This window comes from Eptesicus fuscus, chromosome 9 (genome assembly GCF_027574615.1).
Source record: "Eptesicus fuscus isolate TK198812 chromosome 9, DD_ASM_mEF_20220401, whole genome shotgun sequence".
NCBI lineage: Eukaryota > Metazoa > Chordata > Mammalia > Chiroptera > Vespertilionidae > Eptesicus > Eptesicus fuscus.
Window position 1 is genome coordinate 25,174,468 of NC_072481.1, and position 18,731 is coordinate 25,193,198.

At 41.4% G+C, this 18,731-nt stretch overlaps 1 protein-coding gene across 2 annotated transcripts; it reads left to right on the forward strand.

Moving 5' to 3' along the window:
- The first annotated feature begins 6,688 nt into the window (after window positions 1-6,688).
- AKIRIN1 (akirin 1) lies at window positions 6,689-17,150 on the forward strand. 2 transcript variants are annotated; one of them, XM_008151164.3, is made up of 5 exons: window positions 6,689-7,030; window positions 11,951-12,091; window positions 13,553-13,687; window positions 14,944-15,015; window positions 15,638-17,150. In XM_008151164.3, exons 1-5 carry the CDS (start codon window positions 6,814-6,816, stop codon window positions 15,646-15,648), a joined length of 576 nt encoding a protein of 191 aa, XP_008149386.1. In that variant the 5' UTR covers window positions 6,689-6,813; the 3' UTR covers window positions 15,649-17,150. The 2 variants fall into 2 exon arrangements, with proteins under 2 accessions (XP_008149386.1, XP_054576735.1); XM_054720760.1 differs by lacking the exon at window positions 14,944-15,015.
- The last annotated feature ends 1,581 nt before the right edge of the window (window positions 17,151-18,731 follow it).

Genomic DNA, 18,731 nt, shown 5'->3' on the forward strand with positions numbered 1-18,731 from the left:
AGTTGCAGATAGGATCCTATATAATAAAAGACTATTATGCAAATCGATCCAATGGCGATGATAGGTTGTTGTGACATGCACTGACCACCAGGGGGCAGACACTCAATGCAGGAGCTGCCCCCCTGGTGATCAGTGCGCTCCCAGAGGGGGAGTGTCACTCAGTCAGAAGTTGGGCTCACTGCCGATGAGCACAGTAGCGGTGGCGGAAGCCGCTCTCGTTTCCACTGGAGCACTAAGGATGTCTGCTCCGTGGGCCTAAGCTGTCAGTTGGACATCCCCCCAAGGGCTCCTGGACTGCGAGAGGGCACAGGCAAGGCTGAGGGAGTCCACCCCCCCTCCAGCCCAGTGCAGAATTTTGTGCACTGGGCCTCTAGTTTTCTTATAATTCTTATCACTTTTGTATCTATGATTGTCTTCTTTCTCATTCCTACTCATAAATATTTTGTCTTGCCCGGCTGTGGTGGCTCAGTGGATTGAGCATTGTCCCATGGACCAAGAGGTCCTGGGTTCGATCCCAGTCAGGGCACAATATTTTGTCTTTTTCTTTATTATCCTTTTAAAAAAGATTTCAGCCCTGGCCAGTGTGGCTCAGTTGGTTGGAGCATCATCCTGTGCATCAAAAGGTGACAGGTTCAATTCCAGGTCAGGACACATGCCCGGGTTTTAGGCTCAAACCCTGGTAGGAGCATGCAGGGCAGTCAATTGATGTATCATTCTCACACATTGATGTTTTTCTCTCTCCCTCTCCCTTCCTCTTTCTCTAAAAATCAACTTAAAAATCTTTCTTTTTTAAAAGTTTTCAGATTTATTAATCATTTTTATTATTTTTTAAAATATATATATTTTTTATTTCAGAGAAGCAGGGAGAGGGAGAGAGAGAGAGACAAATATCAATGATGAGAGAGAATCATTGATCAGCTGCCTCCTGCACACCCCCTACTGGGGATCAAGCCTGCAATCCAGGCATGTGCCCTTGTCTGAAATTGAACCTGGGACCCTTCAGTCTGCAGGCAGACGCTCTATCCACTGAGCAAAACTAGCTAGGGCCATTTTTACTATTTTTTGTGTTTTAGTTTATTTTCAGCTTTATCTTTATTAATCTCTTCTTACTCTTTTAGTTTATTTATTCTTTTTCTAATTTCTTTTTTAAAATATATTTTATTGATTTTCCACAGAGAGGAAGGGAGAGGGGTAGAGAGTTAGAAACATCGATGAGAGAGAAACATCAATCAGCTGCCTCCTGCACACCCCCCACAGGGGATGTGCCCGCAACCAAGGTACATGCCCTTGACCGGAATCGAACCTGGGACCCTTCAGTCCACAGGCCGATGCTCTATCCACTGAGCCACATAGGCTAGGGCCTTTTTCTAATTTCTTAAGGTGAGTTTTAATTTTATGTTTTTTTTGTTTTTGGGTGTTTTTTTTAGTATTTCAGTTTCAGTAATGAAGGCACCAAGGCTATCAAATTTCCTGTGACTGTAGTTTTTGCTGTATTTTATAGTGCTTTTTTAAAATATATTTTTATTGATTTCAGAGAGAAGGGAGATGTAGAGAGAGATAGACATCAATGATGAGAATCATTGATCAGCTGCGTCCTGCACGCCCCCTACTGGGGACTGAGATGGCAACCCAGGCATGTGCCCTGACCCGAAATGTAATCTGTGACCTCCTGGTTTCATGGGTCAATGCTCAACTGCAGAGCCACACCTGCCTGACTCAATAATCATTTTTTTTTACCTTTTATACTTTTATATTATACAGGTTCAAATCATTTTTAATATCCTAATGTATATTTCCATGTAGTCTATCAGTATCATATGAATATCCAATGGGTATTAATACACTATTTGGAAATTTTATTATATTATATATTTTTAATATATTATATGTGAGTGTGTGTGTATACAACTGATATTTTCTTTGTAATTATAAGTATTTTATCTTATACACTTAAAAACATTCAGAGAAGGGACTTACAGCACACACACAAAAAGACTAAGAATTCCTACTTTAGATAATCCCAGCTGCCTATACAACTTCAATTACCATTTCTACACCAAAGACTCTTAATTTTTTCTCCAATCCAGACTTCTGAATTCCAGGCTCACATACTTACACACACACACACACGCACGCACACACCCCATTTGAGAATCCCAAGTGATACTTTAAAGGAACCTGCAACTCAATATGTTCAAAACTGTACTCCTATATTCCTCCTCAGTCTGGCCCTTGCCTGGTGAAAACTTTCTCATAAATGGCTCTGAGAAAGCCAGAAGCCTCGGAGTCATATTTGAGTCTTTCATTTCTCTCACCTCCATACCTAACCCTCACAGACATCTGTTATTTCATCTTCTAAACTTTGCTGTTGTGAGTTTACTTCCCTCCATAGCTTGAAGATCATTGGTGACTTTACCTGTTTTAGTGGAATGGGAGGGGCAGAAATCAGACCAGTGTGATTGATAGGCGATGAGAGGTAGGCAAAGGGAGATAGCGAATATAGACAACTCTTTTGGAAACTTTGGGCAAAGAATCCTGGAAGATTTTGGAAGATGGTATCCCTCTTTCCTTTCATTCCCAGACTCATCTTTAGCTCATCAATGTCTCTGGGTCAAACAACTGCTATCACCATAAGTAGACAGAACTTCAGACCTATGGCTGAGCTTTCATAGGGTGTAGTATCATAAAAACACCCACAGGTGGTGATGTGAAAGAATCTGTGTGTGCTAAGAGGTAGGAGGTTTCTTGTAATATTATACAACTCATACTACAAGGCATGCATCTGGACAGATACAGTAACCTCTTTACTGATCTCCATCCACCCCAGCTCACCTCCAACCTGTTCTCTATACGGCAGCCAGGAATCTTTTCAAATGCAAATGTGATCATATTTAAGCTCTTTTGTTCCACCTTAACTCTTGGAGTAGCTTCCCACTGCTCTTAAGATAAAGGGGGGAAAAATCTCTTGCCAGCCTACAGGGTATTAAATGATCAGGCTCCTGCCTTCCTCATCAGTTTTTATCTTCCCTGACTCTACCTTCATGCTCTGTATCACAGCCACTTTAGACGTCTTTTAATTCTTCAAACACATTATGGTCTCTTCTATCACTGAGTTTGGGGTATGCTATCCCCTCTGTTTGGGATGTTCTCACCCTCTATTTGCTTAGTTAGCTCCTAGCTCAAGTCTTCATTTCTCTCTAAGTCAGGTTAAGAAGACAACCACTGTGATACCCTGTTTTTCCCCCGTCAGAGTACTTGTCATAGTTTGTAGTTGTATATTTGTTGTTGTGATTACTTGATAAATGTCTGTCATCTCTAACAGATTGGAAGCCCTAGGAGGGCAAGAACTACGTCTCTTTTCATGCCACAGTATCCTCAACCATGAAAGTATAATGCCTGGCACATGAAAGGTACTTAGTAATGTGTGTGTGTGTACGCATGTATTTGACTGGTCAGGTGTCTGGATATACAAAGTAAAGCAGACCTGGACTGTGGTGACTTCATAAGGAGACACCACAGTGAGTGGCCCTCAAAGCAGCCCATCTGCTTCCCTCAAGGGCATCGCTCTGGCCGGGCTGCTGTCAACTGCAACTTATAATAGGATATACCACCTACTTGTTTGGTTTCTGAATCATCTGAATCCACCCTCATTCAGCAATGTGGACAATCAGCTTTCAGGGATAGAGAGAACAATCTTGAAAATAATTACCATTTATTCATTTGACCAATATTTATTCTGTGCCTATCCCTACTGCACTCAAACACTGTGTGGAGGATGGGGAAACATAAATGAATGAGGCCTTGGTATTATTTTTTTAAATATATTTTATTGATTTTAGAGAGGAAGGGAGAAGGAGAGAGAGATAGAAACATCAATGATGAGAGAGAATCATTGATTGGCTGCCTCCTGCACGCCCCCTACTGGGGATCGAGCCCGCAACCCAGGCATGTGCCCTTGCCTGGAATCAAACCTGGGACCTTTCAGTCCGCAGGCTGATGCTCTCTATCCATTGAGCCAAACCAACCAGGGGCCCTTGATACTATTTTCAAGGAATTTCTAGTTTTGAAGAACAGTCAGATTTATAAAGAAATTATAACTTCCTGTTTTAAAACACTAAAATTATACAAGGCATGCTCAGACTTTTAAAGGCTCACAGAGAAGAAGAGCATGACTATCAAAGCACTTAGCAAAACCCTAGCTACAAGTGCTATTTAGAATGATGACCCAAGGGCCATACTTTTAAAACCTTCTAAGCTCGCCTGGCCAGTGTGGCTCAGTGGTTGAGCATCGACCCACCAACCAGGAGGTCACAGTTAGATTCTGGTCAGTCTGGGGGTACATGCCAGGGTTGCAGGCTCAATCCTCAGTGGGGGGTGTGCAGGAGGCAGCTGATCAATGATTCTCATCATTGATGTTTCTATCTCTCTCTCTTCCCCTCTTCTTTCCTCTCTGAAATCAATGAAAACATATTTAAAAAATTAAAAAAGAAAACCTTCTAAGCTCTAACTTTGAACCAGTTTGACTACAAGAAAGCAATTTCTCAGACCATATTAGACAAACCCCTTTTAAAAAAAATAACCACCACTAGGTTGCTTTTTATGTCCTTGGCTTTTTCTTTTATTAAACATAACAAGAAATATCCATACGAATTTTGCTTTTGCATATGTTGTTCAAATCTTTTTTTTTAATAAAATATATTTTATTGATTTTCACAGAGAGGAAGAGAGAGGGACAGAGAGTCAGAAACATCAATGAGAGAGAAACATTGATCAGCCGCCTCCTGCACACCTCCCACTGGGGATGTGCCCGCAACCAAGGCACATGCCTTTGACCGGAATCGAACCTGGGAAACCTTCAGTCCACAGGCCAACACTCTATCCAGTGAGCCAAACCAGTTAGGGCTGTTATTCAAATCTTGATTGCTTTATAACATCATTCATTGGTTCCTAATAAAGTCACCGGAGGAATTACCTTTAGAAGTTAGTGCTACAGAAAAAAAAAAATCTATGGTCTGTCTCCTCTGATAAACTGATTCCTTTCAGATGACAAGATCTATTCAACATGTACAGTGTTTTCATTTCTACCCTGCAGCCAGGAAACTCAGAACTAAATTTCAAATTCAGTCACAGTCATTTTTTTTAAGAAAAACATTTCTTTTTTAAAAAATATTTTTTATGGATTTCAGAGAGGAAGGGAGAGGGAGAGAGAAACATCAATGATGAGAGAGAATCATTGATTGGCTGCCTCCTGCGCGCCCTCTACTGGAGATTGATCCCGCAACCCCCGCATGTGCCCTGAGTGAAATCCAACCCATGACCCTTCAGTCCACACAAGTCGATGCTCTATCCAGCTAGGGCTGTCACAGTTATTTTTAAATTATTAGGATAATTTTCATCTTTTTCTTTGGCCCTAATGTTCCATTTCTAGTTTTCTAGCCTATCGTTACCCTTCTTTGTGTCCTTATGGAAAGGAGATAAGGATAAAATAAATTTAACATCTAATATGCACAGTCATTTTAGAATTACTTCTGCTATTTGTCAAACATAAATGCAAAAAAGAAATTGACCTATGTTTGATCTTTATGAAATTTGTAGAAATTAGGGAGGACCCAGAGAAAAGCAACAGAAAGGGACAAAAAAATGGGACTGAGGAGGTATGTTCATATTCTCCAACTCAAATACAGGGGCATATTGATCAGACATATGACCTATTAGAGGAGAGTGTCTGAAATTTAGATTGTTCTGGAAAATCCCAGAGATATGTCGAAGCAGACAGATCCCAGGGGTCGTTGTCATTATTTAACATATATGAGTAAATATAAAAACGTTTCAACCTTTTTTGTATCACAGATCCCTTAGACCTGCTCCTTAGTAATACACAAGCACGCGGTTTCTGAAAGTAGAACCTTCCTGATATCCATCTGTTATTCCAGAATATCAAAGGCCCTTCACCGCTGGCACCGCGGGCAAGAATTCAGATAGACCCGAGGAAGCACCTGAGCTGTCAGGTCAGCAGGAAAGACTGGCAAGTCAGCTATCCGCTCAAGTGTTTGACCCTGACACCATTCTTAAATGGCTTAAACTAGTTGGTTGTTTTCTGTTTGTTTTTAACTTTTTTGAGTAACAGATGATGAGCTGATGAAAGTATGGGTCATCTATCCTAAAATACACACAGACACAAAATTTTGCAGTTTCGTGGGACTGGTGGACTTCCTGAAGTCCATCCTCAGATCTCGGTTCTGTTTAAATGGACACTTCCTGGAGTCAGGGGAATGCCCTTGAGGACTTTTAAAAACCACCCTCTCCTTTTATCCCGGGGCAAGGGCTAGATTGGAGGTTACGGGACCCCCAGACACCGACCCCGACGCCTCTCCACACACCCCTCGGAGTTTGCCAATGCGGGCTCTCCCCTCCCCCAGGCCCGTGCCGCGCAGGTGCGAAAACCTAAGGGGCCACCCGGGAGCGGCGGCGAGGGATGGGGTGGGGGTTGGAACCCTGGGAGGGGCGGAGGCGGGGGCCTTCCCTTCGTTGCCTGGTGACCAAGTTCTCCGCCCAGGCCGTTCCATTTCCTCAGTAGGGGGCGCCGGCGGCGGACTGTGGCTGATGGACCCTCCCAGAGTGGCCCTCTTCCGGCTCCCCACCCCCGGCCTGGCGGTGGGCACGCCCGTGACGTCACAGGAGGCGGGGCCAGCGCCGCTGCCGGGTGCTGGAGGCGCCATTGGAGCCGGCTTGGCTCGGGAGCTCCGCTGAGCAGGCGGAGGTTGGGCCGCCGTCACAGCCGCGTCGGCTCCTGGTCCCTGGCCCGTCAGCGGCATGGCGTGCGGGGCGACGTTGAAACGGCCCATGGAGTTCGAGGCGGCGCTGCTGAGCCCGGGCTCCCCGAAGCGGCGGCGCTGCGCCCCGCTGCCCGGCCCCACTCCGGGCCTCAGGCCCCCGGACGCCGAGCCTCCGCCGCTTCAGATGCAGACCCCACCGCCGACGCTCCAGCAGCCCGTCCCGCCCGGCAGCGAGCGGCGCCTTCCGACTCCGGGTGAGCTACGCTGCGGGCTTGGCAGGAAGCCAGGCCCGGGCATTTGGAGGGGGGTGCGGGGGGGGGGGAGGGTTATGGACGCTGGGCTCATTTACCCACGGACCCCTTCTTCGTCCTGAGAAAAGGGAACTGGGGTGCCGCTGGGCCTGGTCGCTTCCGGGGATGGGAAACATCCGGGAGGGGTGGTGGGGCCACAGAGCCCGTTTTCGGTGTTCCTGGAGCTGGAGAGCCTAGACGGTGGGCAGCAGGAGGGAGACGGGGATATCCCTGGCTGCTCCGGGCCCTCCCCGTCCCCCAGCCCCTCCTGCCTCCGCCGCCTGGGCCTGCACGGAGCCGCCTGGAGACCCAGTGGGCCATGGAAAATTGGATTCTACTCACGAACCCGGCCTGGAGGGCGGGGGGTGGAGGCCGGCTTCGGGGAGGGGGCCTGCGTGCGTGCTGTTCCACGCTGGACTGGAGCTGGTCGGGAGACCTGATTTCCAGAAGTCTTGAGGGCCCAGAGGCCGCCACAGAAGTTAGGGAATCCGATTTCAACCTGACTAATTCTAAGGGACTGGACATGTTTTTTTATTGTATGGCTATTGTACCATATATGGCTTGTAGGTCGTTAGCTAGAATTTGAGAATCCTTAAACATACAGAGGTTCCAGAAGGAGGAATTCAGCTATCCTGAGCAGAGAGACTCGCCTTCAAGTAAGGGCATTGGCCAAGTAAAGGCGAGAGCTGATGTGACAAAAAAGTAAAAGTTAATCTAAAAAAATTTAACCATTGTGTGGGAGTTGAGGGGGAAATGCACCAGAATTAATGTTTAGCAGTTTAAAGGGCACCCGGAAATGGGGGGAGTCTCCGAACTGAACTTTGGCAAGTCGTTTCTTTGTGTGCTTTCTGTTTTTCACGCATAAGCAAAACCTTGGAATTGCCATAAAATCATTCTTTCTTCACCCCCTTACAGTCACCAGTGAATGTAGGCTTTATGTCCTCCTCTGCAAATCCACCATGCGGATTTCAGGCCCTCATCCTCTCTAACCAACGTTCCTGCAGTTGCCAGCCGGGCTGCCCTAGACAAGTCTATCCTCATGTTCACCTCTTTTTTATGCTGGCATTCAAAGGATTTACCAACTATAGCCATATCTTCTTGCCTTCCATCATGTTTTCCTCTGCTATTTGCTAATCCAGATACACTAATTTTCTTAAATCTCGGTCCATTACCTGACTAACCCTGCTCCATGAGGAACTCTGTTCGACCTTAAATTCCTAGACCACTTATGTTGCACTGAACAAGAATGTTTGCAGAAGTTTTTGTAAAAAGTCCTTCAAAAGCAGAGGGTGATTTAAAAAAAATTTTTTTTGTCCACAGCTCCTACAGCTACAAATAGAATTTCAATAAAATAGAATACTTGCTCCATCTGTCTTGATGAATATTATGTAAATGTTGTATTTCTCCCAATACTACTCTCTAGACTAATTTTATTGTATTTCACATTATACCAAGTGCATAATAAATGATTGCTGAATGTATTTGGGAGCCTAAAAATTTGCAGAGTGCTATAATGGGGTCACTACTTTTTTAATCTTAAAATTTAATCTGGCCATACAGATCATGCAAACTAGCTTCTTGGTCATTTTATGTTAAAATACTTTGTTTAAAATATTCATTTATAACAGACAATAGTGTGGTAAAGGCCTGGGATGGGCAGTGGGTGTGGGCTAGAAGGGGGAGTCAATGGGGAAAAAAGGGAACATCTGTAGTACTTTCTACAATAAACCTAAGTTTTAAAAAATAAAGTATTCATTTGTAAAGATTGATCAGTTATGTTTCTTAATGATTATTAGAATAGGGTTCTGTTATGAAAGAAACAGAGTATGAATGATTCATTAATGCTTTGGCTTATGTGAAAGATACCCTCTGGATTAAAAAAGAATGGGGGAGGAAATATTAGTTGCTATACAAGTAGAAAGAATAAAGCCAATTAATAGAAAAGTGCATTTAAAAATCAGTGGCTCTACTCTGTAACAATCCTAGTCATTATTTCAAAGGTTGTGCAATTCTCTCAGAAATGGTCTGAGACTATGTTTTACTTCAGAAAAAGATGTGTCATAGCACTTTTTGTGGTAAAACCCTATAAAATTAAACCTTTTATTGCTTAAATGAGTGAGGTGGATGGATGGAGGTATGGAGGGGGGTTGTTGAACTCGAAGATATTTGTAAACATGGAGTGAGTAGATGCAAAGCATTAATTGATCATGAGTTGAGGGGTTCAGGAATAACTTCCAAATGAGGTAGCATTTTAGCTGGGTCTTAAATATTGGAAGGGGAGAAACAGCCCCATTTCAAGCAAAGCAAAATTGCTTGAGCAAAGGCCAGAAAACCCACAAATGAAGGAAAGGATAGTTTACTGCAACTGGATTGTAGTGGGGGATGGAACTGGAAAAACAATGGACTTAGTCTGATAAAACCTAGAAGCACAACCTCAAATAATGAGAGGCAAAGATTAAAACTACCCACTGTTGCCGAAACCGGTTTGGCTCAGTGGATAGAGCGTCAGCCTGCGGACTGAAAGGTCCCAGGTTCGATTCCGGTTAAGGGCATGTACCTTGGTTGCGGGCACATCCCCGGTGGGGGGTGTGCAGGAGGCAGCTGGTCGATGTTTCTCTCTCATTGATGTTTCTAGCTCTCTATCCCTCTCCCTTCCTCTCTGTGGAAAAATCAATAAAATATATTTTAAAAAAAAAAAAACTACCCACTGTTAAAAAAGAAACTTGGTGCCTGGCTGGCGTGGCTAGGTTGAATGGCAACCTATGAACCAGGAGGTCCTGGTTCAATTACCAGTAAGGGCACATGCCTGGGGTTGTGGGCTCCATCCCCAGTATGGGGCATGCAAGAAGCAGCCTATCAGTGATTCTCATCATTGATATTTCTCTCTCTCCCTCTCCTTTTCCATTCGTCTCTTTTTAAAAAAATAAATTTGCAATTTTCTTTTAAAAAATATGTTGTTATTGATTTTTAGAGAGAGGAAGAGTGTGGAGAGAGAAACATTGATTGGCTTCCTCTTGCATACCCCCTACTCAGGATCAAGCCCTCTTCCAGGGCTTGTGCCTTGAGCTGGAATCAAACCAGGGACCTTTCAGTGCATGGGACAGTGCTCAACCAGCTGAACCCTAGAGCAGGCCAGAGCAGAAATTTGCATTTTTCTTTTTTTTAAATGCCTTTGCCTGTTATATATGGCCTTCTTGGGAAGAAAATCACATCTGCTTCCTTATTTTTCTCCTGTGTATACCATGTTTAGATTCTTGGACTTGCAAGTTCTTCCAGCCTCAAAATTGTATCTTTCCATTTGTTCACTTTGCCATGCAGGAGGCAGTGAAAAGTTTATCAAAGATCTTCTGTTTTCAGGAGCCTTGTCCTCATACTTGTTCTTTCTTGTTTCAAGTCTGCAATTACTTACAACCTTGTATTGCATCTGGCACATGTGTGCTTGGAGAATATATTTTAAAGATGAAGCAAAGACTTCATAAATTGAGAGATCTAACACATGAACTTTACAGCATTCTTAAAGGAAAGCTTTGCCAAATACTGCATTGTTCCAGTGTTTAGGCTGAGTGTTTAGTTATGTGTGGAGCTACTTTGAATTCATGTCAGTTCCTGGGCTGTACTATCATTTGTTACGGCATTAATATCTTCGATTTTTGATTCTCACAACTTTATTGGGCAGACATTTAGTATTTATATTGAAGAACTAGGCTAAAGATCTTGAATGACTTCCCAAGGTCATAGTCACACATCTAGGAAGTAGCAAATAGAATTAACACTTCCTCCTCCCTATTAAAAAATAATAATACACCTAGAGTAAGGTATACATTAGAATAATGTGAGTTCGGGTGGGTAATATAATTTTCTGGGTTTTAGGAGCCTTTATTATCTGAAAAGTGAATATACATTCTACCACAAAAAAAAAAAAAAACAAAAAAAAAAACTTGAAAACCACATCCTTCCAGATTCTGTGTTGTCTCTAGGATGTACTTCAAGGTGGTTAGTATTTGTGTGTCCTGAACTCCTTTTAATAGTGTTTGTTTTTTTTGTTACCTTGACTCAGAATAGTAACTTGAATCCTACCAAATATTGCCTCTTATAAAATCAGAAAGTTCTCTTTTAAGTCCTGTTCATGAATTCCAAGCAATAAATTTCAGATCTTCCTCCAGCTATAAACATAGTGGTTTCTGCTTTCCTCTTCTCTAAAGATCTTAGTCCAAACAGGACAAGAGTTTTGCTGTTAGAAGGCCTTGGGTCGTAAGAGACTCACCCCTAGTACTCTGGTTTGTGAAATTGTGCAACTGAAGGGAGATAAAAAATAGTTCCCTATTAGGTGAAGAACTTTTTTTCCTTGTAAGTTGTAGTTACTGCTACAGCAAACAGCAGCTCTGGTCTTCAGGAAACAAGCGAAGAGAATTGTCTGAGTGGCTTATGCCAAAATAACTGCTACTCTACATATTGTTGAAATCTATACTAATAAAAGGGTAATATGCTAATTAGACCAGACGTCTTCCAGACAAAGCCCTGATGGCAGGGGCCGAGGCAGAGGTGGTTAGGGGCAATGAGGCCAGCAGGGGAGGGCGGTTAGGGGCCATCAGGCAGGCAGGCAGGCGAGCGGCTAGGAGCCAGCGGTCCTGGCAGTCGGACATCCCCTGAGGGGTCCCAGATTGGAGAGGGTGCAGGTCTGACTGAGGGACGCCCCCCTCCCCCTGCACGAATTTCGTGCACTGGGCCTCTAGTAGTGATAATAAGAGGGCACACTTTGGGGGTTAAAGGAGGAATGCTTTATTCAGTATAAATATTTTTCTTGTTAATATTTATTACATGGGGAGAAGGATAAGAAGAAATGACTCAAAGTGAATGCTCAAGTGTGTTTCTTTTTTTATTTAGAGCAAATTTTTCAGAACATAAAACAAGAATATAGTCGTTACCAGAGGTGGAGACAATTAGAAGTTGTTCTTAATCAGAATGAAGCTTGTACTTCAGAAAGTCAGCCTCACTCCTCAGCACTCACAGCGCCTAGTTCTCCAGGTAAGAATACTTTAATTTGCACATCCCATTTAAGAGTTTGTATATGATATTTAAAATGACAGGGACCACTTAATGGGTAAGTGGTGTTTCTTGGGAGTAGTAGAAATGTTTTGAAACTAGATAGAGGTGGTGGTTGTACAATGTTGTGACTATACTAAATTGTTCACTTTATGTCACTTTCACCGCAAATGATTTTTTAAAAATCCTCTTATAACCCAAAGATTTTGGCTCTGAAACAACCCCTTTTCTAATTGCTCTTGCACATACATAAGTGGTAGACCTTTCAATGGTTATAGCTAACAAGTCTCAATTTTAGTAATGTAATTTTGTTTTTGTTTTTAGAGAGAGTGGAAAGGGGAGGGGAAAGACAGAACATCGATGTGAGAGAGACACATTGATTGTCTCCTGCATGCACCCCAACCAGGGTCAGGGATTTATATACGACCCTGTATAAGTCCCTTGACTAGAATCAAACCCGGGACTCTTCAGTCCATGGGCTCACACTGTCCACTGAGCCAAACTGGCTAGAGCTAATTTTGAAGTAATAGAATATGTTATGGGTAGAGAAACAAGTACAGATAATGACTGGCTAGATATTTTGGTCAGGTTTCATTTGTAGAGAAAAAAAAATTGGTTTAAGCAAAAAAATTATTTGTTTCAGGCTGTTGAATATTTTTATAGACTAAAGGCCAAAGAAACAAATTCCAGGTTAAGCCTTGAAAAACAACTCAGAATTGGACTACCAATGGAGCTGCTTTTTAAAAAAATCATGATCAGGAAGTCAATTTCTATGTTTTCTGGCTTTCCAGTGGATATTTTGGTTCCTAACTACTATCTTATAAACATTTCACTCTTCTTGGCCCAGATTCAAAAGGGATCAAGGATGAGATGTGTAGTGGTTAATTGTCCCCTTCATTCATATTTCGATGACTTTGCTAACAATTTTTTATATTGAGCAAGTCATTTGCTCTCCATAAGTGTCAGAATTCTTTTCTTATCAAAATCACCCTGGAACTTAAAAGATTCTGAAGCCCTATCCCAGAACTAGTTCCACCGGTAATTATGATGCACCACCTTGGTTAAACATAGGTGTAGGTGATCTCCAAGAATCTGGGTAGCTCTCATGCAGTGAATCTACTTTTCTTAACCTAGACTAGAGGCTTTATATCAGCTTTAAACTTTTTATTCTTATTCTTGACCAAATGAGCATTGAGTATGGACTCTGGTTGTTATGGCATCAGAACAACTTGGATACGTGTTGTTTCTCTTCTCAGTTTACCTTTGTCCTTGCTTTGTAAAACAAATGTCAGAAACTCAGAGAATTTTGTGGAAATATTTCATGTAAATTAGTGAAAATATCATTTTTATAAACAATTTTTATATCCTAGGGCTGTTTGCATGATGTTATTAATTCTGAACTTTAGAACTAGAATTTGTAAACTAGATTTGTCTGTTGGCCAGGTTCCTCCTGGATGAAGAAGGACCAGCCCACCTTTACTCTCCGACAAGTTGGAATCATATGTGAGCGTCTCCTAAAAGACTACGAAGATAAAATTCGGGAGGAGTACGAGCACATCCTCAATACCAAACTAGCAGGTAGGCTGAGGTGGTGGCTGTGCCATTGTTAATAAGGTTCAGTAAGGATTAATCCCAAGTAAGTAAATGATAATTTAGGTGTAGGACATCATGCAAGAAGACTTAATGAATTATGATTATTAAGTTATTCCTTTTGGTGGTTGTACATGTTTCATTTATATATTATATGGAAGGACTTTTTATTTACATTTCTGAAAAAAGATAAGCCAAGCTTTTCTGAGAATTTTTCATATGAACAAAGGCATTGAGTAGACTGTTTGGGTTAGCTGGCATGTAAACAGGTGGTTGGGATAGTGCTGACCATCAATAGATGATTGGGAGGTGTGGAAAATAGTTAACATAATCAAACTTCCTGGTGAGAGTCACTTAGTGGGTGTGGGAAGTTAGGCATCCTGTGATTTGGAGGTACATTAGCATAAAGTTTGGAAAGCACCGCTTAGGCAAGAACAAAAGGAGTGATTAATGGTGGCAACAAGTTAGAGCCTTTTCTGAAAGGAAGGGATCTGAATCAGGAATAGAAAGTACCTGTTTAGTGAAAGAGGAGGGTTGTGATCGAGAGATTTTAGGCAGCAAAGTCTTCCTTGTTTCCTAATTTGATGACCCACACCATGTGGTGCCTCAGAATGTTAATAGGCCTGCTGTAAATTGAGAACTGTTGGGGTTAGCAACAAAATTAAATGGGTTTCTTTATAGTAGAATTTCTTTAATATACTAATAATATATATTATAAGAAGAAACTAGTATATCATTCGCCCCTCCTACCACCACCCCAAAATTGTTCAGACCAGCTGGCTCTAAGGCACTTCTGTAGAACAAACTATAATTAGGTAGTATGGAATTTTCTCCTAGCTTTTAGCCATCCCACCTTTTCACTCAATGTGTATGATGGAATTTATAGCCACGGTAGAGTGCAGCAAAGGGCTTCAAGCTTCATGTTTTATAGGAGATACCCTAAAATTTGCTGGCATAGTAGTGATCATGTCTATCTGTCTTAGGAAGACATTAGTAGGGGATAGAATTACAGCACAAGATTATTAGGAAAATGTTATGTTATAAATGATCAGTGGTTAAATCTAGGAGCCAGGGATTTGGGTCTGGCATCTAAGAGGAAGTAACAAATCTCAAGAGTGACTGTTATAAGGAGGTCCTGGGAATAAATAATTTAAACAGGGAAGCTAGATGTGATCCTGACACTTGATTCTTGAAAAGTGGGGGAGAGTTTCCGGGGATAGTATATACTGTCTTTCCCCTCACAGAACAATATGAATCTTTTGTGAAATTCACACACGATCAGATTATGCGACGATACGGAACACGGCCCACAAGCTGTAAGTATTGCCAAGTTTTCTTTGAATTACCCAACTTTCAAGAGCAAAATTTTAAAACTGAGTACCTTGTCTTCTGATAGCAAAAAGCCCTTGTGAAGTAAAATAATAGCTAGCACTTAAAGAATACTTACATGCCTAGCACCAGGCCATACCCTATGAGGGAAGAACTGTTATTGTTATACAAGTAACGATAGCATTTAAAGAAGTAAAGAAGTTAATTTGTCCAAGCTTATGTAGCTAGTGGTTCAGCCAAGATTGAAACCTAGGTAGTCTAACTCCAGTACCAATTTGTTTATTACCTGGCTTTTCCCCAGAAAGGTAATTTCAATTGTTAATTTATGAAAGTTGATTTCTTAGGCTTACTTGTCAAGAGTGTGATCAGAATTTCTTAATTCTAAACATCTTGCAACTACCAGGTACTCAAAACATAAATTATAATAACTGTATATCCACTGAACCTGACTCAGATTTCTTAAATTCTTAAGAATGTAGGACCTTTTAAGTGGTGATTCATATTCTCCATGCAGTTTATCACATTTACCATTAGTTGTTATTTAAAAAGGACAACCCTATGTTTTTTAGTATTTTTACATGTTTTTGTTTCTTTATTTCTAATTTATAGATGTGTCCTGAAGCTTTCTTGCATATCTGGGTACCAGGTTTGACCTCAAGAGATGGCTGCTGTGCACTTTTTGCAACTGGTTTGATATCACATTTCAGCTCCAACTTTGCATCCTGAGAACACTTAAAGGTTTCTGCAGGTCCATTTTATACAACTTGAAAGACCTTAAAACTTTCTGGTTGCCACAAGCATATCTTTCTTTTCTGCTCATCCAATAAACAGCTGTGCCCTACTGTGATAGATTTTCGAAGCAAAATACCTGGAGCAGCAGTTTTGCAAAATATGCCCTCAGTGGCACTCAACAAATGGAGTTTCCCCAAGCACATTCTGTAAGAAGTGTGTATGAGAGTGTATGTATATGTATGTATGTGTATTTTAAGTTATTATTTGTATTGTGCAAATTTTTTTGATCTTGGGGATTCTGGCTGTGAATTTGATGCACGACAATTATGGTTAAAAACATTTGCTTGATCTACAGAAGATCATTAATGTTTTGTGACCATGTAAGTTGTAACAGTGGGTTGTTTTATGTGTAGGTATTGTTAAATACAGGGACTGTTTTCAGGCACAGAATATGAATCATACATTAGGATGGACATCAGATGTGATTAGATGACATAGCAAAGGTCTGTGGTCCTAGGTCTATAAATGCGTGGTGAGGAATTAGAACAAACTGGAGACGGACCATTTGACACATGGAATCTGCCTAGCTGTATTGGAAAGATACTTTGACTCCAAGCCTTAAAATACCCATGTGGAGTCTGTGCTCACCTCATCCACACAGAGAGCTCCCTGGACACTGAACCTCTAAAAAGAAAAAGTCTCCCCTAGAGCAGGAGCATCAGGGTTTTCTTGGGAGCACAGACCAGGTGAGCATGGGCTGGGGCTGGGCCAGGCCCGGCAGCACTGCTACTTGGGAGGAGCCACCTCACCTTTGTGTCAGTTATTACATACAGATTTGGATCCTTTGGTCAGCTTCTCCCAAATTCTTTTAAGAGGTGTCCATGTTCAACTGCTTGAGCTTTGTTTTGGCAACCCCCTGCCCAAAGTTGCTTACAGACTGTTCTTCACCTTGTTTTCAAGGCTGAGGAACAGAAAGTAGCCTCTGTTTTGAGGAGGTGGAAGTTAAGTATACATTTATTTTTTACTGTGACTTGTTCAGGACCACATTTTACAAATGCCTTGTTTCGTTTATTATTGTTTCTGGAAAGGAAAGTTCTATTAAAATTGTTTTAGTTTGAATATAGAATAGTTTTTTTAATTACAGCTTATTTTGAAAAATCTGAGTGTAATTAAAATGTATGCCAATACCTTCCAAAGTAAGGTAATATTCAGAGACAGTTCTGATCAGATGGCTTAGAGATAATTTCTGGAATATTCACATTGGAAGATTCCTTATTAATGAATGTCTTTGACTTAAATCTAACCAAAAACTGCAACGTTATTCTTTGTACATTTTCATTATATAGTGTTAACAAGCTTAGTTGCAAACAAATAAAATACTCAAGCTATTTGTTTACCTTGCCTTCTTAATACTGTGATGATGTTTATTAAAATAATTTATGTGAAGCTGCTATAACCACTTCCCCAGTTTAACATTACATTTAAGAGTTACAGACTTTTTTTTAAAGCCCAACAGTGATCTTTTGATAATTAAAGAATTTTTTTACTTCATATTTGAAGGGCAATTTATTTTATCTCTTCTTTTTTCAGGGTAGTCACTTGTTCCTGAAAGAGGAACATAGTAGCGGCAGTAATGGGAGTGGCCTTACAGTGGGGTAGCCACACCAAAACAAGGGCAGCGCAGCTGTGGGGGCCGTCAGAAGTCCTGAAGGATGGATCAGGAATAGGGAACACTGCCTCACTTAAGTCTTCTTGTTACAGAATCAGTGTGATGTGCTCACTCAGTATTGTGAGTGTCAGCCCCGTTCCTACTGAATAGCTTCTGGCTGGGAAATAGAGTTAAGTTTCTGTAAGGAAAATGACATGCTATTGTATTATGATATGGTTGCTTTTGGGGGCCACATGGTAAGACCACACCACCATGGCTGGATTTGGGGATCTCCTCTAAAGAGACTAGACATGTTTGCTTAGTGTTTTATCCAGGTAAAAGACAGATCCTAGAACAGAAAATGGGGACCTGTAAGATAGGCCTTTTAGACTAGCAAAAGGAGTTTTTCTCTAGACCTTGATTTCTAGAATCTGAACTAAGGCACATTCCCAAGTAGGGAAGTATCTTTGTCTCATGAGGATAAGTAGGGAAGAAGTAGTCTCAGAATAGCCATATCTAGTAAGTTAAAATATTCTGTGTTTTTGTTTTAGTTATCCTCTTTAAGTAAAGCCTTAAGTTTAAGGACAATGTAAGGAGTAAGTGTCCCTCCCTAAGTTAGAGGAGTACAGGGGAGATCAGAGTTCTGAGACAGTGATAACTGTTAAGAGCTCCCCAAGAAGAACATCAGGGGATATAAGAATTTGGGCCAGCTTCCACACATGGTGAAGCTTCCTGCCCACCAGGAAGGATTGGTTGGTTAGTCTACCAGTTAAAGGAATGGCCTTTGGATGTTTATAACCCTAGACTTTAGTCTGCCCTGCCACTATTTTACTATGTGAGTCTTGCCAAGTTACTGAACTTTCTGAGCCATAGTTTTCTTATCTGTAAAACAGATTAATTGTATGTACATCGTTGGGTTTTTGTTTTCAAATAAATGCAAGATTAAGTTAATTCATGTCAAGAAGGTATTTAGCACAGCTTGGGACATAGGCTCTGCACTTGAAAATGTTACAGGAGGTTTCTTTACAGTGGTCTTCATCAGCTCTGAAGACCAAAATCTTCCTTTCTGCAGCAGTGATTCTCAACTTTCCAGTATGAAGAGCCCTTTGTTAACAACAGAATTTCACATTCTCTTATTAGAATTTGTACTTTAAGTGTTTGACTAAGAAAACAATAAAAGATGAATGACAAATGAATTCAGTGATGCCTTTCAGTGAATCTGTATTTTGTTATTCACTAAATCAGGGGCCAGCAAACTGTGGCCTGTTTTTGTAAATAAAGTTTTATTTGAACACTGCCACACCTATTCATTTGCACCTGGCT